This window comes from Melospiza melodia, chromosome 3, assembly GCF_035770615.1.
Source record: "Melospiza melodia melodia isolate bMelMel2 chromosome 3, bMelMel2.pri, whole genome shotgun sequence".
NCBI lineage: Eukaryota > Metazoa > Chordata > Aves > Passeriformes > Passerellidae > Melospiza > Melospiza melodia.
Genome location: NC_086196.1, coordinates 22,330,831 through 22,356,849, shown reverse-complemented (window position 1 = coordinate 22,356,849; position 26,019 = coordinate 22,330,831). Strand labels below are relative to the sequence as shown.

The 26,019-nt window shown below is 37.6% G+C and overlaps 1 protein-coding gene across 3 annotated transcripts in view; it reads right to left on the bottom strand.

Annotated features, from left to right (window-relative positions):
* Positions 1 to 23,328, bottom strand: part of AFG1L (AFG1 like ATPase) — a 61,508-nt gene extending 38,180 nt beyond the window's left edge. For 2 of the 3 annotated variants that reach the window (XM_063150973.1, XM_063150974.1), the window contains exons 1-6: positions 23,233 to 23,328; positions 16,624 to 16,847; positions 9,513 to 9,564; positions 8,816 to 8,917; positions 7,413 to 7,543; positions 2,136 to 2,235 (exon numbers count right to left, since the gene is read on the bottom strand). In XM_063150973.1, the coding sequence (XP_063007043.1) occupies positions 2,136 to 2,235; positions 7,413 to 7,543; positions 8,816 to 8,917; positions 9,513 to 9,564; positions 16,624 to 16,847; positions 23,233 to 23,320 (697 nt within the window). In that variant the 5' untranslated portion in view covers positions 23,321 to 23,328. The remainder of the gene's footprint in view (positions 1 to 2,135; positions 2,236 to 7,412; positions 7,544 to 8,815; positions 8,918 to 9,512; positions 9,565 to 16,623; positions 16,848 to 23,232) is intronic. The other variant, XM_063150975.1, reaches the window with a different exon arrangement.
* Between the last annotated feature and the right edge of the window lie 2,691 nt (positions 23,329 to 26,019).

Below are 26,019 nucleotides of genomic sequence, written 5' to 3'. Positions count from 1 at the left end.
CTTTATCTTCTAGCAATTCTGCCAGGTACACTTCCTCCTCAAAAGCAAGAAAAAGGATCACCCCTAAGGCCAAAAACCTGAACATTAAATTAAGATGTAAACTTAGGCAAAGTTGCTAAAAATACATCTGAAGAAAGAAAAAAATAGTATATTATGTAACAAAATGCAGACCTGCATCATCAAATAAAATACAAATTAACAAAAATGGCAAAGCAGCAGTTTTCATCTTATCTCTATGTATTTATACAACATAAACTTTTCTTCTCTGGAAATTAACCAACTGCCCAACAAATTCACAACAGAATGACTTCTCTGAAAACACAATAATTTACAACAGTATGATGATCTGCACTGTTTCATTAATGTTCAGAAGCCTTATAAAAAGGCAGCTTAGGACCTATAGCTGACAAAAGGAATGAATAAAGAGAATACAGACAGCTGGCAGAGATATCACCAAAATTCCACACAAAGCACGTGCCTGGTTATGATTAACCTTTATATTCCTCATAAGGCCTGAAGGCCACAGCTACACTAAAGCTTTTATGCTTTGCCAACACCTCACAGTGGACAGAAGATGCTGCATCCATGAGACAGCAACACGCCACCTACAGAATGGATTTCACAAAATTGGATATGTATGTGGAAACACTGAGAAAAATTAGCAGTAAAGATAATTCCATTACCCTAATTACTAAAAAAGTTCTAGGAAATCATATATCATGCTCATTCCCAACTCAACAAATCAGGATAGTCATACATTTGTTAAAATATATAGCAATCAACTGCATATTTACTTGCAAAAATTAGTGAATATGTAACAGTAATGTAAGACACCTACTCCCATTAGTTCTTCTAGCTGAAAGGACTGTGAGCTGTGTATTACGTCTCTGTTTCATGAGATCAGAAAAATTAACAGTAATTTTGGAAATGCTGTTCTTGTCATTCTCTGGGGTACTTAATATAGGTGGATGTATTTCAGGTTGATACAGTGACTTAATGTATATGAAAAACACCCATACAACCATAAAGGTCACAAAATTACATCTTGATTTAAAGCACTGGCTACAATCCTCAGGTTATGGTAAAAAATTCTCCTGAACTTTAAAGTGTAGTCCTTAAAAACAACCCAAGGATGGCTCTCAAGTGAGTAAAGCACCAGCATTCAGTCTATCTGTAATCAACACAACTACAGCAGTTACATTCCATCATTTTTGTGCAGAAAAGGAAAATAAGCCAATGGGAAATAATTTTCTTCCCTAATAAATACATTTGGGTGGGTTTTTTTAGTTGTTTTGGGGTGTTGTTTTTGTCAAGATAAAGTTCATTGTAGAATTGCCCATCATTAGTGATTGTCTTTTACTCAATTAATTTGGGTAGGAAAATCAATGGTTGTTACAGTTAACAATTAAGGTAACTCTTCAGTATTTGAAATTGATCAATCTGAAATGTCATAAAAGTTTATGCATTATGCTAACTGCTAATGCTCTACAACACAAACATTTTTCTCCTTCACGAAAAATTACAGTTACTGAATGGTTAAAACCCATACAGATTTGGGAACTTTGTAGAAGGATCTACTCAGCTAATCACTAGAAAGGACTAGTCACTGCAAAAAAGAGGTAGAAATGGAAAGAGCTCTCCACTTAATTCTCTCAGACCAGCTTGTAAGAAAGTAAAAATGGCATCTTGGTAAGTGCCTCTCCTTCAAGCTGGTGGACCACATCTGCAAGTTTCTGAGTTAGAAATTGGGAAGCAATGTGATATCATTTCCCTTCTTTGGCAGGATCTGATCTTTTCCTATCCTTAAACACATTCAGAACAGGCAATATTTTACCCCTCTTCAACTGCCCTGTGCCCAAACACCCTCTCACTGGCTTGGATAGAGTGGAGGAGATCAGAAAACACAGGAGGTTTTGAGAGTGATGGAGGAAAGAACACAGAGTTCAAGATACAGGAAGGGTAAGATTAAGTGAAAAACTTTTCCTTCTTTAAGAACAAGAAAAACTAGGGGACAAGCTGTCCCCTAGTCTATAGAGTTCCTTAGAACTAAACACTGTATGATATAAATACAACTGTTTTGTAAGATACTGAGATTCACTGGATTTGGTTAACACTGGTAGAATGTTTGTTTTTACCTTCTGGTGGCCTGTTAGATGTTGCCACAACGACAACCCCATTTTGGAAGAGATTTTCAAAAAGCTGCTTCAGAATCATGGCATCAGCAATGTCAGTGACCTGAGAAGACAACACATTTGTTATATCTTGCTTTCAGCTTCTGCTGCAATAGATCTGCAAGTGGCTTTGTAGCTAGGAAAATGCTTGTTAGTGAAAGCCATGGAAAAAGATTCTAATTATTGCTTGGTGAGAAAAATATAAAAGGGATAATTAATAAGCAGTGAATGTACCACAGTCTTTCAAAACTTGCCCACTCTTTATTGCAGAACTCCACCATTTCTTTACCAATTGCTAAATGATTCCATGTTAACTTCTATTATGAAACTACAGGTGGGAGACACAGAAAACAGACCTAAACATTTAAGAGCCTACTTAATTAGGAACAACATGAAAAAAACCAGAAGATAAAAAGAGATACACACCGGCTGTTTTACATTTCTATTACCTTTGAGGCAAAGGTTTGCAGAGGTGAATTTAAAATGGTCATGGGACTTCAGAAAATAAAGACAAGTAGCCAACTATACATAATCAGCTGCTGTTGAAAATAGAATGATATGACATAGATACTATTGTGTGATTGTTGCAAAAAACAATTCAACAGATGGCCCATCACAAAAATAAGCAATTTCATTGTTCTTTTTAAGTGCCTTCTATTACTGTCCATGAATAATCAAAAGGCAGGCAGTCACTTCCAGCACAGTCAGCCTCTTCTAACCTTCAGGCACAAAACACGAATGAAAAATAAAAATGGGTAGAACAAGAGATACTGGGGAGGGGTAAGGAAGAAAAAATGACTACAAGATAAGCCATTAAGTAAAATTTCTTTAGCATCTTAATTTTAGCTTAACAAATTTGCTTTATAGTACCACGAAATAAAAGGATACAGGAACAATGCTGTAAAGAAACGCATCGAGTTTTTCTGAAAAACCAGCAATTCATATTTTACAGGAGTTCACCACCTTAATACATAATCCACCTTTATGATAATTACACTTCATTTTCCTGCAGACCCTGTGGTTATTATAAAGACACTTGTTGCATTTTGGCTAGCCAAAACAGACCACAGTTCTGAGGAAATAAACCAGTGGTGGCATGCTGGGAGTTATTCCCATTACACAGGAGATTGACAGAATATTGAGCTTTCAGCACCTTAGATGAGTATGCTGTGATATCAACACATGTGCCATCACAGAAAGTTTACCCAGCATAATGTTTTCTTCTACTCCACACCCCTCCACCCCCCATAATTCTTCCAAAAGTAATTTCTAAATTACTTTTCAGTGCAGAAAAAAAAGAAAGGTAATACTACACTAGAAACTTAGGTAAAAGACTTAGGTTTCATTTCTGGCAGCTAGTTTTGAAGCAGTAACATTCTTAATGAACAATACATAAACACTAGCTTCCTTCTTCCAAAATTTTTTCTATTTTACTCTATTAATGCCTTAATATGGATTTTTTTCTTTTATAAAAAACCAACTTTTACATAATTACACACCCCTCAGATTTGCATCTCTCTGCTCCCTAAGAGCTGATATTAAAAAAAAAATAGTAATTCACTATCATACCGTAAGTTTTACACACTTGCTTATGTTTCACTTAGCAATAATTTATTTCTACCGGATACTAAAATTTAGTAATTTCTCCCATTCCTAAGAACACAAGACACATAAGGAATCACTACAGATGTGCATCTTAGGGGTAGCTGAATTTCTTGTACCACAAAGCACACCTAAAAGCCAAATTTTAAAATTCTATTATAGAAATAATTTTGTTACAAACCTTTTTGTTTAATAGTACTACAAAGCATGCTGCCTCTAGCAAGTGGGGAATGAAAGGGTAATAATGCTCACATAAAAAAACCCAGTAGCATTCTCCTATTAATGAGAATGGTTTTTGATGCAGAATTCTGAGCTCCATTACAAAAAAAGGAAAAGAAAAAAACCCAAAAAAAAACCCAAAAAAAAAACCCCAACCAAACAACAACAACAAAAAAAACCAAACCAAACAAACCTCTTGAAAGTTCTGTCAAAAAGCAAGAGCCATTTTGAGGACCAGGATGCAAATGTGAGCTCTTTTTATCTAATACACTTTAGGAAAGATAAACGATTTCTACAAGGTAAAGCAGGTAGAAGACAGTAACTGAAGGACCGTAAGTTCTTGTTTTTTACTGTATCCAGCATTTATTGCAACTGATAACAAAAGCAAAGACTACAAATTACCAATAAGGAGAGCCTGCTAGAGGAGAGAATGGAGAAATTTCATTAGCATTTAAGAGAAAAAAAGAAAAAAAAAGCGAAGACACTAGACTAATAGTTAATTTACATGTTTAAGTGCCTGAGACTCAGTCAGCCACTGATTGGTACAGTTCCACGTAATGAATGACAAACATAAGCATGTATTATCAGCAATTAGTATTAGCACAAAAATAAGAGCCTAATTTTTATTAGAGGCTTTTAATAGAATGTAGGTTAGTAAAAACTCCCTAAATTGTTCGTTCACTTTTGTAGTCCAGATGGTACCATTGGTACCTTAAGGTTAACACTGCATCATCTCTCAGCTTCCCAAGAAGGGGAGACTCTGGTTTTATTATCAATATTAACATAGGTTGCAGTCCTGTGCCAAAATTAGAGCTTCTAACTACTTGTGTATAGTTATTTGGCCACTGCTAGCCACCCCTGTGCTCTGAAATCTCATCATTACAAATGGCTTAATTTTAGGGTTTTTCTTCAAAATGAAGATATTTTCAGAATGGCTTAAGTGTTCTGTGATGAAAAAAAGACTTTAATATTTCCAATAAACTGGATGACAAAGATCAGTAAGACACAGCAATGCTTTAAGAACTTGACAGCCTGGGGCTCAGGCAACTGCTGACAAAATCCTGCTTCAAAATGGACAAACACAGAAGCATAGTGCTGTCACTGAGGTCCCGGCCATCACACAGTATTTGCACAAAGAAACATCAAAACATAAATTTTAACACAACAATACACTGAAACACAGAAAATTACTTTTAAAATAAGTACTGAAATATTTTTCTAGATCAATTAGTCAATTGTCCATTTGCTTAATAGTTCTCTGGGTTTTGCAGGAAGATTCACTTCAGAATACTTCTGTTCTGCTTTAGCCCATAGTCAATGAGGAAAATGCAACCTCAACAATGCTTTTGTCTTCTGAAGTTCTGCATTTGGTTTCCTCTGCAAAATGAGCATTAACAATATGTTCTGCTGTCCCTGTTTAAAATACCACTCATCTATGTTTCTGTTCTTAAGATAAATGAATAATTAATTCAAGTTATTCTCCTTTTTTTTGTTCAGCAGGCATCTGAAAGCAACTTGAAGTGTTTAAAGCAAATCTCAATAGTTTTCTGATGTTGTTTCCACACACTATTATTTTGCCAAAACAACCTCACTTTTCATCTGTCAAAACAGAGATTTGCTTTGTCCACAAGTCAGAGCAGTGTATGTTCTAAGCCTGCAGCTCTTTCCAGTTTCATTTTATTCTAGCAATTCTTTAAATACTAGTAAATCAGACTGCAGGGAAATAAAGCCATGATCTCCACTGCAGAAATGAGCTGCAAACAACCCAAATTAAATTATGGCTCCTTATTATTAATGTTAACTGTCTCACCATGTGAGCTTCTCTCCAGTCACTGCACTACTTTATGACTATTTAAGCAGAGGGTTTCTTATCCCAAATTCATTGCCTTCTGAAAAAATTCAGAAAGCTGGAACTCCGCTTATCAGGCAGAATCTGTGTAGAGTTCCACGTTACAGAAAATCAGGCAAGAAATCCAGCCATTCAGAAACCTGTGAATGTAGAATATTAGTATATCCAAACCAAGTAGATTTTAAAAATTCACTTATCAATGCAAAGTCTTGGAAACACATTTAAAATTTATAGTTCTTGTATTAATTTCCCAACTGCAACAGTTCAACAGAACAGATGATTTTTACAACTGAAGTCATTGGTGTACCTCAAGCAAGTCAGCAGGGGGAGCAGGCAATCAACTTGGGCACAAAATATACCACAGTCTCTCCCTTTAAAATGTGGAAATAAGACAGACAGTCTGTAATCACCACAGTACTGCCACATGAAAGCAGTGAGCATTTATACAGAAAAGCAGGTATTTATACTAATACATGGTAAAGCCATTTTCTACCATTCGAGCATTTAATGCTGGGACAATTAACAATTCCCTTTCCAAACCTTCTCATTTCTTCATTGTGTAAGTACAATTGTCTCTGTATTTAGATTTTACACTCAGGTTTTGGAAGCCCAGCATAACCATATTCACTGGACAGAGCACAAATTAAATGACTGAACATCAGCAATTGCAATGACCCCACACATTCTGAAACCACCTCTGCTTGAAAAATGCAAGAGAAATTTAAAACAAGAACAACTGTTCCTTGACCAAAAGTCCCTTCATGGGAGCCAACCATAGACAGTTATTTCCTCAAGTGTGGAGGTTTGCAAAGTAATAGCTAGGAGACATAAACTGCTCCATCCATTTTAGAAATGTATTAATTTAACACTATAACAGACAATTTCACTTAATAGATTATTTTACTATTGGTGATTCGAGAACTAACACAGATCTGTTCATATCTTGCTCTGCATTTTCTCTCGGAATTAAAAAAAATATCTCAGCTGGTTAAAGCTGCCAAATACCTCTAGTTTTTTTATTAAACATTTTTATAAAGAATTTTACATTTAAGTTTGTGACATTAACATTCACAAACTGTGTAAAATAAATGAAATAATCAAGTTAGCTTGGGCAAAGATCATTTTATAAACTTATTTTTAATTTTCACATTTAATTCAATAGAAGTTTCTTAAAGTCCTTAATCACATTGTGAGTGTTTGTTGCATTATGTGAACTACAAAAGCAACGATCAGTGGCAAGCAAGCATCAGGTGGATGATGGTCCCTGTCCTGAAGAATTCATGAGCCTCTAGACAAACTCTAATACCTCCTTGTATGATCAATGACCAGACTGGTAAACAAAAACACTGCAAGGGGACTTACACTGCTAACCTGCATCTTGTCTGTTGTGGAAAAAAACCCCAAACCCTACCATCTTCAAACCTGTAAAGTGACTTCTAGTCTTTAACTTCTACCAGTCACTACTGGCCAGTGATTCAAATACTGCATTAGCAGTAACAGGTATCGTATTTTAAGATCAAAAGTAATTTTATGAAGTTTCCCTTGAAACGAAAGAGTTATCTATGACTTACCTGAAACTCATCAAAACACAGGAGAGCAGCCTCTCTGCTTATTTCCTCTGCCACAGGTGCAATTGGGTCATATGATTTGGCCATAAATCCAGCTTTTCTCTCTGGTAAATTCTGCTTAAGGCGATGTATTCCTTAGATGATAAAAGGGAAAAAAACAAATATTTCTTATTTCTTTTTCTAAGATAGGAAGAACAAATTACTTAGCTAACAAATAAAAAGTAAACTGGTCCAGTAAAAATAAGAAAGCTTCAAACTTAATCCAGTTTCAAGAGGCTAAAACACTTTACAACCACATCCACACGACAGTTAAAAGCTCACAGATTTTGTGATTCTTATTTTGTTTAGAAGGCTGCAAAACAAATGTCAAAAACATCTTGAATGCTATGCACTCTATCTTCTATAAACTGATACAATTTGGAGTTTTATCTTGCTCTGAGGGTATTCTTAGAATGCATTTAGCTAAAAGAAGGCAGATGTAGCAATGCAGTTATACTTCAACAGGTGAAGATGATGATAATGGCGTACAGTAAGATAATTAAATCCATACTTTACTGTCTCGTGGATTGTATTGCACCTGACTATAAACAAAGATTCAGGAAAAAAAGGATCCTGCAGAAGGAAGATTAAGCACAAACGACAAGAAATGGAAACAGAATATCTCAAGTGACCCAGCAACGATTGAAAAGTGGGCACTAAAAAGTGGCTTGAGTTATTTACACCAGTGAAAGCTTCCCAAGAAAAATGCAGCTGTCACAACACTTGTAAAATAAAGTAATAGTTAACAATTTGATAGTATTTTAAGGTCACAGAATTTAGAAAGAGAAGCAAGTTTTAAAATCTTTAGAACAGCATCCCTGTCAAAACAAAGCGCCTTATTCAGCTGATCAGAAAATTTTCTGAAACTTGGAATGTGCTTCTTTCTATTGCTTTTTTCCTCTGAATTACTGACAGTTATTACTAAGTTACTCAACCAGAATAGGTCCCAGTCTCCTTGGCATTTATATCTGATTTAGTTATTGCTTATTCAAAATACAGAGTGAGTTTAACCTTTCCATTTTCAGTTTTAGCAATTGCCTTCTTCAGATTTCAGGTAAGCTAATTGGCACCTGGAAAACATTTAGTTAAGTATTTCATTCTAAGCAATATACTCAAGTTATAGATACAACTAGGTATGTATATTTTTCTTTCAGAAAAGATACTTGAAAAATAATATGCAATTAATATCTATGCTGGTATGATAAACAATGCTAGCATGCATTAACTTTTCTTCTTTTTTTTTTTTTACTTTTCTTTATGCTTAAATATTTAAATAAAATTACAGTGATTAATATTAATATGAGACAGACTTTTTAATAGATACTGTATTTTATAAAATTCTTGTTAATACCTATGTCTGCACTTACTCTGGTGTACATCCAACATGAAGCCATGAAAATGGACTCTCCTTTTCTTTTCTACTTCTAAGTGAGAATAGAACATGTCCATCACCATTGTCTTTCCTGTGCCTTCAAGTAAGAACAATAAAAATCACTCAAGAGGTAGTTAATTTAAGAGCAATATGTACTGATTACAGTAATGACAGTTTGTCAGCTTGGCCCTAATGAAACTCTAATTTTCTACAGGCTAAGTACAAGACCAGACTGCTGTGAGGAGCAGTTATGTTTTCTGTTCAAAAACTTGGAAGAACTACATTTTTTTTTCTGTTTTAAAATAGAGACATGGCCCAAAGGTTGCACAAATTACTCCCCATACACCCATAAAACATGTTAGTATTTCATTTAGAAAGCAAGTATGTTTTCATGCTGCACTGTTACAATTAGAATTTATGATCTCTCTCCCACAATTAGTTCCCAAATTCTTCAATTGCGTTCTTAAATATAAGAGAATGGGTAATGCTGAAAACAACTACACACAGTAATGTGGTCCAATCAAACAGCTTCCAGCATTCAGAGTGCAATTATATTAAATAACATCATAATGTTACATCCAGTAAGATCCATTAAACCAATAAAGCTACATAAACATACAGCTTTCAGACACTTCAGAATTCAAATAGACATGAATTTAGAAAAAATTCTATTGGATGCAAATGATACTTACCAACATCTCCATAGACATAAAGACCTTTTGGGGGGTTGGTTTTAGCAAAGAGCTGCAAGTTAAGAGAAAAAGTAAATATAGATATAGGTTAAAATAAAAGCAAGCACATGGCTATGATAAAGTAAGAAAGAAGCTACACTTAACCACAACAGTAGCACAAGGCAACAAAGTGTAACCTTGACTAAATCATTAGCTCAGAATTCTTAAGTAATGTTCTCATTGTGCAAATTCTACATAAGAAGCAAAACATACATGTAGGGTTTGGGATTTGGGGTTTTCTTAGATCACTGCAAAAATATCCCCATTCCCAGCCCTAGCACATGTGCCTTTTTATCAGAACACATTAAATGATTCAATGTTTCCAAATCCACCATGATCAAAACAAATCCTTTGCCTCATTAAGCCATTTGAGCAAATAGTCTTAGAAAAACAGGATTTAAAGTTAAGTAGTATGGTACTATGCATAGATATATGCATTAAATAGCTATTAGAGCAGATCTGCTAAAGAGATAAAGTATTAGGACTCAGAAAATCAGTGCTGCAAAGCCCATGAACATTGTACATCCTATTCTCTCAGCTTTGAATATTAAACCCAAAATTATCTCTGGTTTAAACGTGATTAAAATCAATAGAGTCACAGTAAAAATATGTATCTATATGCACATACATGTGTCCTTATATGTATAAATATATAAACATAAAAATATACTTTCAAAGTATGCCTTTTATTAACCTTTTTTTCAAGTGAGTTACTTTCATCTGGAATGAATATTGCTTAAAAATTTTAAATCTCTTAATATTATTCAGGACATATGTTATGACACTTGATATCTATTTTACTCAAGTATATATTTTTATGCAAAAACTTCCAGAAATGCTAAGACTTTCAATTTGGAATAGTACTCTTTCCCTTTCCCCCAGTACTATGCACAGCCACTTCCAAGTATAATTCAAAAAAGAAACAGTTTCTAAAACACTGGAAATCTTACCAAAATTCAATCAAATCCATGAAACTGAATTGACATCCACAAAACACACTGCAGAGGAGTATTTGCTTATTTTAAAGTGCTCCACTTTCAGAGCTCTATGGGCTGAGCCAACACAGAAGAAAATTAAAATTGCAACCCTGTGGTCTCATTTGGAGCTGGGTAATTGCTAAACAACTTGAATCTAAAGCACTTTTTGAAAATACAGTGCTGTGGTAAAGAAATAGAGGAGTCAGTACAAAACACTAATTAAATATAAAAGAAAATGCATGACCAAAAAGTAGAAGGGTAATATCTCGGGTTTATAGTACCAGCTCACTCAGAAAATATGCAAGCATGGCTCTTACACAAGAGTCCCTTTTAGATTTAATTTGGATCTCTATTAATAGGGTAATCAAAAATTTGTATCATCAATCTGTGGCTGGAAAGGGTTTCAGATGTTTGGAAACTATTCCATTAATTGACAAGGCTGCAGCCATTTGCTAGTACTTTGAAAGCATTGTAAGACAATTTAATTGTTGAATATTTTTCAGTGTGTACTTTTTAAAGAGCTTGTGCTCAATAAAACTACTGATGCTCAAAGTTACAGGAGAAAAGAAACAGACAAAAATCCAAATGAGACATTTTCAAAATAATTTCTTTGGATTTAGTTTTAGATTACCAACAATCAATGGACTATAATATTCAAATTATTATACAGAAAGGCTGTATTACTGTGATTTGCAGTTTCACAAGAAGCAGCATAAAGCCAGAAAAACAAATCCATATGTAGAGTACAGCTTCACCTGTTTTTGCAAAGGTTATATAAACAGAACAAATAAAAATGCCTACATTTTTATACCAATATTTTCATTGCAAAGCTTTTATTAATTTAATTTAGCTACTTAAATATTTGTCTTTTTAGGCATACTTATTTCCCGATAACATGTTACAGAAAAAGGAACTTTTGTTTTGACTAAAGGAAACAAAAATAATGGCTTGGCCTCCATAAAAGTTGGTTTAAAAATTTAAAATTGTTTCCCTTTGAAGGCAGCAATTTTTGAATGATATCTGCTATCTGCCAAAAAGCATGGATACTGTGGCAGAGCCAAGTATATTTGCTGATCATCTCTAAAAACAAATCAAATGTCAGAAAAGTGTTTTTCCTGTTTCAGCAATTAAAGAAGTTTGTAGAAAATATTTTACATATAATTCTAAACATCACACTATTGACAGCTTTAGGATAATGACTTCCTCATTCCGGTCAGATATTATATAACTCTAATAATTTATTTTTATATTCTTTGGTTTTTCTGGTTGGTCCTATTTTCTTAACATACATTTTATTTCAAAAAAGTAAAACTTTATCAGTACATTTTTTTTTAATACTGACAACTCAGATATCCCTACCAGTCTCAAGCTATTTTGCATGACCATGAAATGGATTTTTTTCTTTTTGTTTTAGTTATTCTAATGCATCTTCTGAAGCCTGGAAGCTGTCTAAGAAAAAGGGAAACCTCCACTAGGAGGTTCAATCATCAACATTTGATACAATTTAAATCACAGCAAGCAGCCAGTCAACAGTATGTGGTGGCAAAGAAAGCAGAACACTGATCTTGGTTCTATGCAAACATACATTCTGCAAGAAGGAGGGAGGAGATCTAAGGCAGAAAATCCTCCAGTCACCCTAAAATAAGGACACTTTATTTCAGGCTGGAAAGGGAGAAAAGTAGGAAATGTAGGAAGACAAACGAAATTAATGATTTCTCCTTGCTCATTTCCATATTATCCTGAGGTACATTTGGAGTCTCAGCATAACAACATTAAATTTGTTGACAATATGTTTTCTTTGACAACTGAGGTAAGATTTAAGTATGTTAATACATACTTAAAAGATATTAAGTGATACACAAAATTTGAGTTTGAAGGGGACAACATCTTTAGTAACACGCAATGTCTTCCCACATTCTCCCCTGCTCAGACACCAGAAGAAAGCAACTCATTTCCTGGCAGTATTTACACCCTGACTGGAAAAACTTGTAAGTGCAAATGCATGTCAATACTAAGATGGTTAATTAAAATATGCAAAATTCAAGACAAGTTTCCCAACAGCAGATTTTTATTTAAATCCTAACAAAACTGCCTCTTTCTCCCACTCTTTCAAAACTCCTTTTTGGCTGTTGTTGTAGCTGAAGACATTTTCAAGGTCTTGAATGGTGTTTACTATTGTTCATACCTCTTTTCAAAACATGACCTCACTTATAATTGAGCTTATTTCAAGTCATTAGTACAGCAACTCAACAACTCTTAAGATGTTCCAATTGGTATTATTTCGAAAAGCTGGAGATCTGAAATGTCTATGCCAACTCTAACAGCCTTGAACTTCAATTCAGAGGATCTCAAAATATCTCAACACACAAGGCCATGCTTTCACCAAGTTGAAGATCAAAGTCCTTGTTCAAATTTGAGGAGTAATTTTAAAAAACAGAAGCCTACTTGGTTGGCAGCAAGACTAATTGTTTTTTTCCCCTGAGATTCATTCTAAGCTGATGTCCCAAAAAACCTACATCATAACAAAATAGAGTTTATTAACATGAAGAAAATGGCGCCTGGTGTGTCTGTGTGCCCCAGACTACTCATTTCAAAAAGATTTGGCCTGTGAGGTAACACAAGTGTTCTGGGTAAAAAAAAAACCTGAAAGGCCTCTATTGTATCTGATATAAATATTCGCTCCCTAATCCTACTTTTACCACAGTTTAGTGAATAAACTATTTAGAGAAAAAGTGACAAAAGAAGAACCAAGCTAAAACCAAAGCAGACCACTATTGTAACAGTTCAGAAGTGCAAGAAGTTTCTATTTCTGGAATAGTTTCTGCTGTTTTGGAAGAGGCTTCTGCACTTCTATCACAGAAGAAATCAAGCAATAAAATAAGGAATATCAGACTATAGAATAGGCTGCTAGAGAGAGGTTTCTCTTCCACCACCCCTTTTTCTTCACCACAACCTCTCAACCACATTCCCTTCAATAACAGAGCCAGAAAAATGAGCACACTTGAAATGCCAAGCACCACTATTTTTTTAAAAAAAGCTGCCAGTAGATTAATTTCTTCTCAGAACAGGAGGTTTCATACTAAAAGTGGGCTATTCAAGTTTCTAGAAGCCTCTTGAAAAAGCAAGAAGTGAACTTACAAAATACTAAGCATAACTGATAAATTATTTCATTTTTTCAAAATATATCCTTAATTAGTTTAAAATACATCCATTTGTTTCATTTTCATCTATTAAAACTCACCAAGTACAAAACAGAAAGGAAAACCAATGGTTTTATTACACAAACATGACAGTATTCAAAGTTACAAAGCGCCTGGCCTCCATGACAGGAGACTGCCAACAAGCTAGTCACAAATACAGGATTTACCTGTATCATTAGTATTTCCTGGAGAAGCCTTCAACTGGTCAGAATGAATTCCACCCATAAACCTACACAAATCCTATTCAAGCAGGCCAACTCCAGACAGCAGTACTCAGCACCAGCTCTTCTTGGCCTGAAAAGCCTTAGCTCTAACTGAACCAAGTCTGCAGCAGCATCACTACGCTGAAAGTCCATAGCAAAAAACCAAGTATATTGCTTACTTAGGAAACCCCTCAAGAGATACAAGCATATGATTTTACAACTACCTAGTCACATTTGTGACTTATCTGGGGAAACCTTCATTAAGATGTTGATTACAACTTTGCTGAAGCAAAAACTCATCTGTTTGGCTTCATTTTATCTCATAAGGAGCTCTGCTTGAACTGGCAAATTGCTTTCTCAAATACAGCAGAAGAGGAACAAAGCTGTTGTGATGACTTCTCTCTGAATCATGATTTCAGTTTAACTACACAGGCTAGCAGACATTGACAGATTCATGCAGAAGTCACTGCTCTCCTTTTCTGGGGTTTTGACGTATGGCATGGCACTATAGTGCTCAACCTGTTACCAATCTTAAGATTTCTATAGAAATATCAAACTCCAGAAAAAAAAACCTCAAATTGCAGTAATACTTATCCCTGTAGCAAGTAGTTCTTCAGCTGCTTCTCACTGACTCATTAGTTCATCAGTGAGCCATATAACAATTTTCAAAAGTTGGTTTAAAATTAAAGCAATGTTAAATGCAGAAGTGGAATGCTTTAAAGAAATTGGTGAAAAACATATTCTCAAGTAAAAAATGGCATTTAAGTAAGAAAGTGTCAGTCTGGCTTTACTGCAATTAGCTCTGTTACATAGGGACATAGCAGCATCATATTTCCTAAATAGAGAAAGGCTGATAATTTGTTCTCTGCAATACAGGCTTTCTTTGCTATTCACACTTCCCAGTCAAAGAATCAGTAAATAACAAACCCACAGAATGCTTGATCTACAAAGCCATGACACCTGCTCTAACAACTAACAATGATTTGGGGCACTCCAGTTAACACAAGTCAGCTCTCAAAATTATTCTCCAGGGCAGTGCTTTTAGAACTTTATATCCAAATGTCCACAACTTCTTGCCAGAAAAGATCAAAATATTCTAGCCTACTGATCCCTCAGGTTTGGCAGTAAAGGCAATGTCTTCATCATAACATTTTTTTCTCAGGCTTTGGCTCCCCTTATCTCGTGCTACATCATTTAGTCTTGCCCTGCAATCTGCAAACATGACAGTATTTGTGCCAGGTAAGAGAACAATTTGGTATGGTTAGGTAACAAGTTTAGAGTAGCATATTTAAATTTATGCTCATGAGATGAGGAGTGTGGTGCAATGAATGCTTAAAAAGGCTGACAAGGAGATTTGTTAGCAAGGACTGCAAAAGACATTTTTGACCATAATGTTTATTATTAAGACATTTATTGACCATAAATGTTAAAGTTACTTCTGATGAAAAAAAAAAAAAAGCAAACCCTTAAGTGATGCAAGAAAAGAGTGAAATCAAAAGAAAAACTCAGAGTCTAGCTGGGGAAAATGCTGATTCCCTCCTCCCAGGGACAAGGAGGTCTCTCCAGGCTGGGAAAGTGCAGGTGAGACAGCAACGTATATTTTGCCATGCTTTTTACCCAGCACCATACTTTTATCATCAGACTCACTCAAACACCCCACTCTTGTTGTTTCATCCTACCACAGCTTACAACTGTGCTGACTGAAATATGTTAATCAGGTGCAAATCAAGCACATTCACTGGGCATTCAACCTTTGTGCACATCTATGCCCAATATTTAGCAACGAATTAAATGTCTTATCTGCTTTTCTGGGTGCTACATTTAGTTTTCTGGGATATAAACTCAGGTCTACAAAACAAGAGGCAAGGAAAGCTGAAGAGGGAATTCCCACATCAGTTCTAGTTGCTTCCCATGAGAATGTGCCATACCAGTGCTATCAATACTTGCAGGTGCAAGGCCACCAGAGCAGCAATCTAAGAATAATAGCATGACAACAAGAGATGTGGAAAATACTGTGAAAGAGAGTCTAGAAAACATTGTGTCAAGAGCTTCAGGGAAAAGTTACAGAGATGCAACAGCTGGCTAACAGCACTGTAATTGTTAAGGCAATGTGCAACAGGGATACGTTTAAACTTTTGTAAATCCTTTGAAAAGAAACTGCGATGCCCCCAAAAACACAAGGGTGCAGATTATACCAAAGCCTTCTTTCCTTACCTCACCTGGAAACTAGCAACATGGAGAAGAATTGTTTTTAAAAGTCATGTCTGATACATATTATAATGTGGAATTATTTGTGGAATATCTGTTAGAACACAAAACATCAGTGTTCAGTTTATCTAATCCAAACACACAAGTATAATACTAGTGCTTGAGAATTAAAACCTGGTTTAGGCCCCTCTCTCCTAGAGCCAAATGATGTTTTTGGAAAAGTAGGCAGTGGACATAACTAAAACCATATTAGATTTTCTTACAGAATTATTTCAATATATCTAATTTGGCTACTTCTAGAGTGCCACTGGATTTTACAAACCAAAAAAGAAAGAAGACATATTGAAACATGAAGAATCATCTATCTGGAAAGATGTATTTGCAAAAATAAGATTTGTGTTCTTGACAGAAATTTATGCATTTTAAGCACATTCTTAGGAGGAAATATAAATGCAAAAAATATTTTTATCATTATAAACCTCACCTGAGAAAAAATATTTTTCGAATCAATGCTGTAGCCTTTAAGGCTCTCATGCAATTTCTGCAGGCGCTCCACAACTCTTCTTTGTTGCTCGTCATTCTTCAGCTCTTGATGCTTAATCAAAAAGTCATAATGTTCTAAAGGTCCATTGCAAACCTGTAAGGCTCTGGCATGAACATCTGTAGGAGAAGCAGGGCCTGTCTTCTCATCTGCCTGAGCTGTGTAGGCTGTTAAAGTAAAAGTAACCAATTAATAGAGAAGTTCTTAAAAGAATCTCCTTATAAACAACACATATTCCTAACAGTTTACACAAAGACATATATACATGACAATGACTTACCTATATAACCACTGGTTACCCCTTCATTTTTCATTAACTCAATTTCTAACTCTAATGTATGTTTACAATTCCTTTACTTTATTAACAAGCACACATTCTAAGAAGTCCAGCTACAGAGTTGGTAAGATTTGGCTGAGCTGTTGCAAGGGAAGTTTTGACCCTTTTTTTTTTCCAAATTGGGGTAAAACCCTTTACATTTCCAAAGTGCATTTCTCTAAATAGATAATCTTTTTGGTAAAACTTCAGAAAATACTTAAAAGTCAGCAAACAAGAGACCAAAGCAGGAGTTCTGTAAGGAATTTGAAACAACCTGTCAAACACCACACTAAGCAAGGCAGCAGCTGTGAAGCCCTGCAATGCCACAGCTTGATCTGCTGCCATCATCTTCTGCCTAGAAGAGACAGGGACAAGCCCAGATAGGAATACTGTCAGAAACAAGATGTTAAAAAAAAAAGTCAGGATTGCTAGACATAAAACAAGACATAACTAGGGAAAGAAACAATGCATAAGATTACAAAGAAGGCTTGCCAAATCATTAATATCAGAAACAACGGCATGCACTGGGAAGTTGTTAAATATCTTCTTTGCTTCCAGTGTCATTTAACAGGTTAAGTATAATAAAGAAAAATATTATTTCTTAATGAGTAAAGGTATAGCATGTTAATTGCAGTAACACTTTTGTCCCACAGCATTACCATCTATAAAGCAGGAAAGAAAGTTGCAAATGAAAGTACTTTTAAGCAGGTACAAAACAGCTGGAAAAAGGATATGTAATAAATAATTACTACACTTAAACCAGGTGTATATCTGCAGTAGAGTTTCATAGAGGGCTCAGGATCTCATCTTGGTGCAACCCCAGATTCCCATTCATGCCATATATGGAAAAATAAGGTAGACAGACTGGGAACACAACAGAAATCAGGAGAGCTGTGAAGACACTCTGCAAGGCAAGTAAATTCTGACACACTGGACAAATAATCTAATAAACTAGGATGTAATTCAGCAGGGACAAAGCATGTTATTTAGAGGAAATAACTAACTCAGGAGATGGGGAATTACCAGCTAAAGAGACAAGACCTGTAAAAAAGGATCCAACAGCTACACTGGATCACAAAATGCCAGTGAGACAATATCATAACACTATTAGAGGAAAAAATAAACTAAAATAAAATAAACACAAGGCCTCCAATATAGATACACACAGAGAAAAAAAACACCCTGTTCTATTCAATGCTGGTACAGTCCGCCATGGAAGACACTTTTCAATTTTCACATAATATGTTACGAGAAGTATGAACCAAATGACAGAGTAAATGGATTTTTTTTGTTTGTTTTTTAAAATATGAATCAGAACCCACAAAGATGCCGTAAAAGGCATGAAAAGAGTTTTACACAGCTACAAGGAAGATAGAATATTAGAAAACAATGAAACTGAACTAGCAGATCAAATTATGATTACTTATTGCAAATAAAAATTTCTCCTAAAAAGCCACTGTTTATATCTGCAGCCAATAACTGCACCAAATTCTCTTGTTCCTGGAGGAACTGAGTTGTTGCTTTCAATTAAGAGTAATTAGCTCATCTCTATCCAAAGAGATCACATAAAGAAAGGTGAGTTCAAAGTTTGTTATTGCAAAAGTGTGAGTAAAACCTGTAGAGAAGGAAAACATACAGCTGTCTCCAAATACATACAGTGTACTGAGAAAATGGAAGGATATGGTATTTACACAGATAACTTAATAACTGTAATTAATAGTCTAGAAGCTGTAAAACTTCCAAAGATTTGGGGTGAATTTTAAAAATAAGTTTGAGGAAAATCTGTCAGGAACAGGTCAGCAAAACCCGACCTGCCTCTGAAGGGAAAAGGAAAGATCACACAATTTTAGAATGGCTTGGGTTGGAAGGGAGCTGAAGTATCATCTAGATCCAACACCCTAGCCATGGGCAGGGACACCCTCCACCAGACCAGGTTGCTCAGATGAACTCTCAAAAGTTTTTCATCATGTCTTCTACTCTTCCACTCCCAAAAAAAGTGCACCTCAGTCCCGTGATGCGTACCTCTGAACTATCTGTGCCCTTGAAATACACAGAAGTTGATGGCCCCAAGAGCTCCAGCATGCCCCCTTATATCTATACATTCCAAAGTTCTTACTGCTTACCACAAAATCAAAGGAAAATAAATAATAAGCTGATTTAGGGGTAAGAAAGGGTTTGTGGCTCATGACCTTCCTGGCCATGGACAAAGCACATCAGCAGCAGGAGTGCTCAGAAGCATGGGGTTTGTCTCAGATTACATGTTCTCACAGCTAACCATCCTGGGAGTGGGAGAAAGTACTCTGTCATTAACATGTGACAGAGGTGGAGACTATGCCCAAACGGCCATAGAGGGTGTCCTGGCTGTTCTCACTGTTCTCCTAATATAATATTGAACACTGGGATTTAAATATCACGGGAATACACTATAGCACACCATCAGGAGACACCCAGTAACTGGTTAAGTGATAAACTCACACCTGTAGCTGCAAAAAAAAGGCCGATGCTACTGAGGAGCATGTGGGGTTTTAGACATAAGAGATAAGTCAACAGAAGGTACAAGTGATACAATATTCTAAGAGACAGAAAAAAATGTGCACCTTCCATTCTAACCCGCATTTTGTGGAACAGATTGTAAAATCTATCACTCAATTATAGGAATCGCCTACGATTCAGTGTACTAACTACAGTCCTACAGCCCTTTTCTCCACACTGCAAAATAGGGATTTTCATTTATTCCTTACTGTTTCATTATCTAATCTTTGTATTACAGAAACTTCAACTCAATTATTTATTATTTTCCCTTCTTCAAGTGTCACACACAGGAAAAGCGTCCTCCACACCTATGCAGTGTTCTGGATACAACTATAGAAAAGCACAACGTCAATTCACTGTTCACACAGTTTTACACAGAACAGTGTAAAATTAGACATGGTTATCCATAACCTACCTTTCCCACCTTCAGGGTGCAGGACAGTGTAGGATGTTACCACATTTAAACTGATGTTACCCGCTGCTTTAGATTTGACACCAAGCTGCAACTTTTTTCCTAAATTCCCGTTCCCAAAACATACATATGTCAGTATAATCTCACTTTATTTCATACCATGTAATTAGGTCTTTGCATGTGCCTTTCTGCTTGCTCATACAAGGATCACAGACACAGCTGCAGTGAAAACCTACCACGACACATCCAAAAAAAGAAAGAAATTGGAAGGGAAAATCTCACCAAGGCAAATAAAACTTCTTTTTTAAAATGCCAATCTGGAATTACAAGAAAATTTCTTTCAAGTAGGGGACTTAAGACATATTTGGTAAACTGACATTAATTTACCACTGCAAAGATAATTAATGCCTACATGAAATTATAAAAAGTGTTCTTAACTCCAGGGATTTTCTGACCAGGAAAAAAGCAGCAAATTGGAAAACTGATCAGTGTGTTGTTGAGTTTTTCCACTGCTATAGAACTGATGTCTGAGACAACACAGAAAAAGGGATGTGAGTTTCAATGATACATCTTATGAAAGCAACAGTCACTTCTGAGGCAGGCACTAGAGTTATTTATTTATGCAAGAAGACAAACTGAAATGGAAGTTGAGTTGCGGCATACCAAAACTGATCCTGACAGCAGCCAAGAGGTTGAGAGCACAGAAGGGTAACCAAGCTACAAGGCAGAGAATTAACATTTCCCCCTTCCTTCTTTGCTGTTAATTACTGTTTGTCTTAAACATAGAGAACATTTCCAACTGCGAAGAGTTGTGAGAACTGCATCTAAACCAAACCCATGTAGGTTACAACTGCACCAAAATTCAGTACCCCAAAATCACCCGAGCGCCACCTTTGCTATCAGTCACCATCAAGAAGCTGGAATAGCTTCTACTAAATCAGTGTTAATGCAAGGTACAAGGATCACATCTGCTTCATTACTGCTCTGCCAGCACAATCTGCCTCGAGAGCTTTTCACAAACCCCGGAATTTGTGTGGAGAGAGGGGAAAAAAAGTCATAGAAACCAACTTTTAAAAGCTGTCATGCATTCAATAACCCAAGCTGAAGTTCAGAATATCAGTTTGGGTCACAATGAAGCCAAACTACTTCAAACCTTGAAGCTCTTAGTGTAAAGCTGTTAAAACTGCCTATGAAACACAAATGCCACAACAGAAAAAGAGGACTTGGGAGTCAGAGGGCACTTTCATCAACAGGCTGATGGGGGTATCAGAGACCTAAACTCAAGATTAAGCCAGTAATAGAAGTGCTGTAAAAGGTTTCCTTCTTAGATGACACCACAGTGATGAGGAAGGGCAATTGTAGTCTTGCAGCTCCAAAGGTTATTTTCCTCTCTGCAAATAGGAGCAAAGGTAGCAAAATATCAGAAAGAATTTTTTGTCATGTTGGTATCTGTAAGCAATAATAATGTTCTCTTGTCTCATCTTTTATTAAATATATATGCAAGTTTGGCAGAATCAGTCTCAAACAGGTAAATTGCCCCATGATGTACAAGGATTTGGATAAATTAAATGTGTGCTAAAGTTAAGCTCATGAATAAACCTGTAGAAGAACAAAGACTTGTCATGTAAGTTTCTTGGGAAAGAGATCATGTGCTAGGTATAAAGCTAAAAATGCATTTATAGTCCTATAATATACAAATGCTCCTTTCAAAATATTGCACTATGATTAATGACAAGAATGCAAGAGGAGGTGGTCTGAAAAAATTATTTACTTTCCAGTGCTTAACAGAAAGCTTAAAAAATCAAAATCCAACCAACCATATTGGGGGGGGGTAGGGCATAAACAGTAAATTATCTGCATGAATTGAAGATGTTAGGCCAATATCATGTAAAATTCATAAAAGCCCCCCACATGCTGAAATTAGTGGTTCAAACCAGAAGAGGCAGCTTGCAACTAAGACACAGGACAAGGATTTGCATTTTTGCCCCATTATATGACCTCAGATGAATCACTGAAGGCCATTCATTCAGGCAGCATACGACACAGTATTTAATCTAGAGAAACATGAGCTGGAACTAGAATTCTAGTTTTTGCATACATGCCTGATACATTATTCTGCTAGATTACTTGTATTTTTTCCATGCACACTTCATTTCACAACCTGACTGACAGATGAAAGTAGGGAGACACAAGAGAAGCATACCAGTGAAACTGGGACTTTACAAATAATACTTGTCATGTCTTTACTTAATTAAGGAAAAGGTACACAACTGTGGAAAGCAAATCACAAAAACAAAGACTATAAACCAGATCATAAACCAAGATTATAAATCAATTCCATGATGGCAGCCCATCCCTGCAGTCTGATGTCCTCAAACAACATATGCAAGGGCTACCTTTTCTTTGACACGGAAGCTGACTGAAACCTCTAATTTTGCTCAGGTAACTTTTTCTAACCAATATAAAATAAAACACTCTCACCTACAGAACAGTACTAGCTGCAGTGCTTGTCTATTTTTCTTAGGATGTATAAATATTTTATAATCACAACATAATGTGTGGATGTGGACATTTATCAATCCTGAGACCCACCAGTCACCAGCTGAATTCTCACACCTTGGCCAGACTGGCAGAGGACGAAGAGCTCTCACTGAGGAAAAAAGATCTCTGCTCCTAACCTAAGCCTCAAGTTAACAGAACTCCATAAAGTTTTGTACCGAAGAGGCTTTCAGAGCAAGGCTGTGAAAGCACAGCAGTCGTTCGTTACACCCCGGAGGGTCCTTGAGGGAGAACAGCCCCCGAGACTCCCAAGGCCTGGCCGAAGCGCTGGCAGCCAGGGCGCACTCGCCGAGCCCGGGTGCAGCCGCAAGCCTTTCACCGGGCAGCGCACCGAGGCCCTGTTTGCCAGGGGAAAAGCGGCATCACCGGCTCGGGAAGCCACGGGCCCCCTTCGCGGGTCACCCAGTGCCCGGGGCCGACTCTCGGTGCCACCCCGGCAGGCAGGTCCCCTCCGGGGCGGTGTGGCGGACAAGCCCCGGCCGGGAATGCGAGGACACCGGCAGGTCATGGCAGAGCGGCGAGGCCCGTGCGTGTCCCGGCGGTTGCCGTGTGGCCCGCCCGGCACCGCCAGCCCCCTTCCCTCCGCCGGGGACAGACCCGCGGCACGACGGGGAGGGAAGGCACGCACCGGCTCCTGCGACCGCTCCTCGGTGCCCTTCGTGCGCGGTGCCCCGGCAGCCTGCCGCCCGCCCGGGCCTGGCGAGCCCCGGAGAGCCGCGGCGGCGGCACTGACCTCTGTGCGGCGGGAGCAGGCGGCCGCGGCAGCCCAGAGCCCGCAGCAGGCAGCGCGCAGTAGCCAAGGGCGACACAAGGGCCGCCATCTTCCCGGCGCGGCGGCGGCGGCCAGGGCGCGGGGCGCGCTGGGAAATGGAGTCCCGCGGGGCTGTGGGGGAGCCCGTGCGCGGCCGGTGCTGGGCGAACCGCTCCCGTTGGGTCACGGAATCACAGGGGTCGATTCGATTGGAAAAACCCTCTGAGATCATTGAGTCGAACCTATGACCTAACACCACAATGTCGACTAGACCATGGCACTAAGTGCCACGTCCAGTCTTTCTCAAAAACCTCCAGGGACGGTGACTCCACCACTTCCCCGGGCAGCACATTTCAATATCTAATCACCATTTCTGTGGAGAAATTCTTCATCATGTCCAACCTAAACCTCTCATGGCACAGCTTGAGGCTATGTCTTCTCACCCTGTCACTGGTTGCCTGTGAGAAGAGGCCAACCCTCACCTGGCTACCACCTCCTTTCAGGGAGTCATAGAGAGCCTTAAGGTCAGCCCTGAGCCTCCTTTTCTCCAGGCTAAACACCCCCAGCTCCCTCAGCTGCTCCTCACAGGACTGATGCTCCAGACCCTTCACCAGCTTCATTGCCCTTCTCTGGACTCACTCCAGCCCCTCAATGTCCTTCCTGTGGTGAGAAGTACAGAACCAAACACAGGATCTGAGGCACAGCATTGCCAGCGATGAGTACAGGGAGACAATCCCTACCCTGGTGCTGCTGGCCAGATACACACAGCATGCCAGTGTCCTTCTTGGCCACCTGGGCACACACTGGCTCATGTTGAGCCACTGTCAACCAGCACCCCCAGTCCTTTGTTGGTCCCTGGCTCCTTCCCCCTCCTTTTCCCCCAAACTGTGCTGCAGGCAATGTGGGAGCCCCCAAGGAGCCCACCTGCCTGGCTGCCCCCACCTGGCTGACTCTTTACACAGTCAGTTGGTACAAATCCACTTTCCAAATCCACTTGGAGCCCCACACAACACCCAACTGCCCTACCCATGCACTCCAGTTTCCAAACTGAACTTCCTCATCCACCTCAAGACAAGGAAGAGCTTCTTTACACTGAGGGTAAAGCAGAGCTGGCAGAGCACTGGAACAGGCTCCCCAGCAAGATCATGGGCTCTTCCTCTCTGCAGACATTTAAACCCACCTGGACACGTCTCTGTGTCACCTGCTCTAGGTGCCATGGACGAGATGATCTCCAGAGGCCCTTTCCAACCCTAACTATTCTGTGAGTCTGTAATTTTTGTATCATGCTGCATTGGGTGCCACAGCTGTCATTGGGGAGTTTTGGCAACTGAATTTGCATTTGTGGATAATTTCTGTCTTGTGCTATTTGCTTTTATCTCTAAAAACATGGACCATGAAATACTAAGGATAGATATTTGTAAAATATTAAGGACAAATATCCTTGGCCAGAGTTACAACCAATCTGCACATCAGCAGTATCAGTTTTACATCTATCAGTATAATTTTTATGCCTATGAATGTGTATTTAGAATGCAACAAGAAGATATGTTAACATAAAAGCAAATTTCTCTGGAGATAATTCAAACCCTAGAGGCTGATTTAGTCTCAGTGTCTGCTTAGTATACAGTAAACCCTGTCTTTGGTATCAGCTCAAATACCCACGTGGGATTTCTGAGAACTCTTCAGGAGATTGCTGACCACCCTCCTCCTTTGGTAGGTACCTGACTGCCTTATCCAAGCACCTCCACTGCAACTACAAAGTTCTTTTGACAGAAAGGCACAATGAAAAAAGCCTGCACTCTGAGGGAAGGGCACTGGCACTCAGGAATCACTAATCATAACATTGGCCAGCCTGTAATTCCTGATAGAAATGCACCCAAATGCCAGGATGGGGCTTCAGGAGGTGTTGTGTGCAGAGTGAATTGTGCAAGAAATAGTTTACAAAGTGTCTGTTCCTGGTAAAACACAAAGGAAGTGCTTAAACTGACTTTTGGTTTTGTAACATCAGAATTCCTAAATGTCATTCTAGCATTTAATTTCTGAGCAACATGAGAAAGTGAGCAAATAGTTTTCATAAAATATCAACGAACTTTTTTTTAACAAAAGTATTGAAAAATGTTGCTTTAGGGAACTATAGAACAGCTTGCAAACAAAAGTTGATTATATCCTGAATAGTATTGTTAATTCTAAAAATAATGTTTATGATCTTGAAAATATTAGCAGTCATTGAAGTTGCACTCTAACATGTTCAGCTGTTTAAAATACGTGGTTGCTCCAGACACATCTTCAGCGCTATATACCTAATTGGGTAGTGAATTAAAGTGCCTATTTATCACATCCTAAAAGAGCTGTTTTCAGTGCATTTTCTTTCATCTTTCCTCTATTGGGCATTTATTGGTTTTGACTCATTCCAGCATATTATAGCTATCAACACCTGTGCCCATTTAGGAATGAATTCCAGTACAAATCATAGTGAATTGAATAGGCATCTCAAAGATGCATCACAATTGTTGCAATATATTTAGAAACTCAAACAAGGAAACAAACAAATTCTGTAAAAGTGATTTAAATAACAAATAAGTTATCTTTATAAACAGCTTATCTCCTTGAGAACAAAGAATAAACAAGGCAACAAGAGCTGGGTTTTCTTCCATTATTAACTCAGATAACAATATGAATGGGTGAAATGTCAAGAATAATTGGAGAAAATGACAGTATAATCTTCAGCAAAAACATCTGATTTATTTAAATTGTTACTGTTTTTTTCTT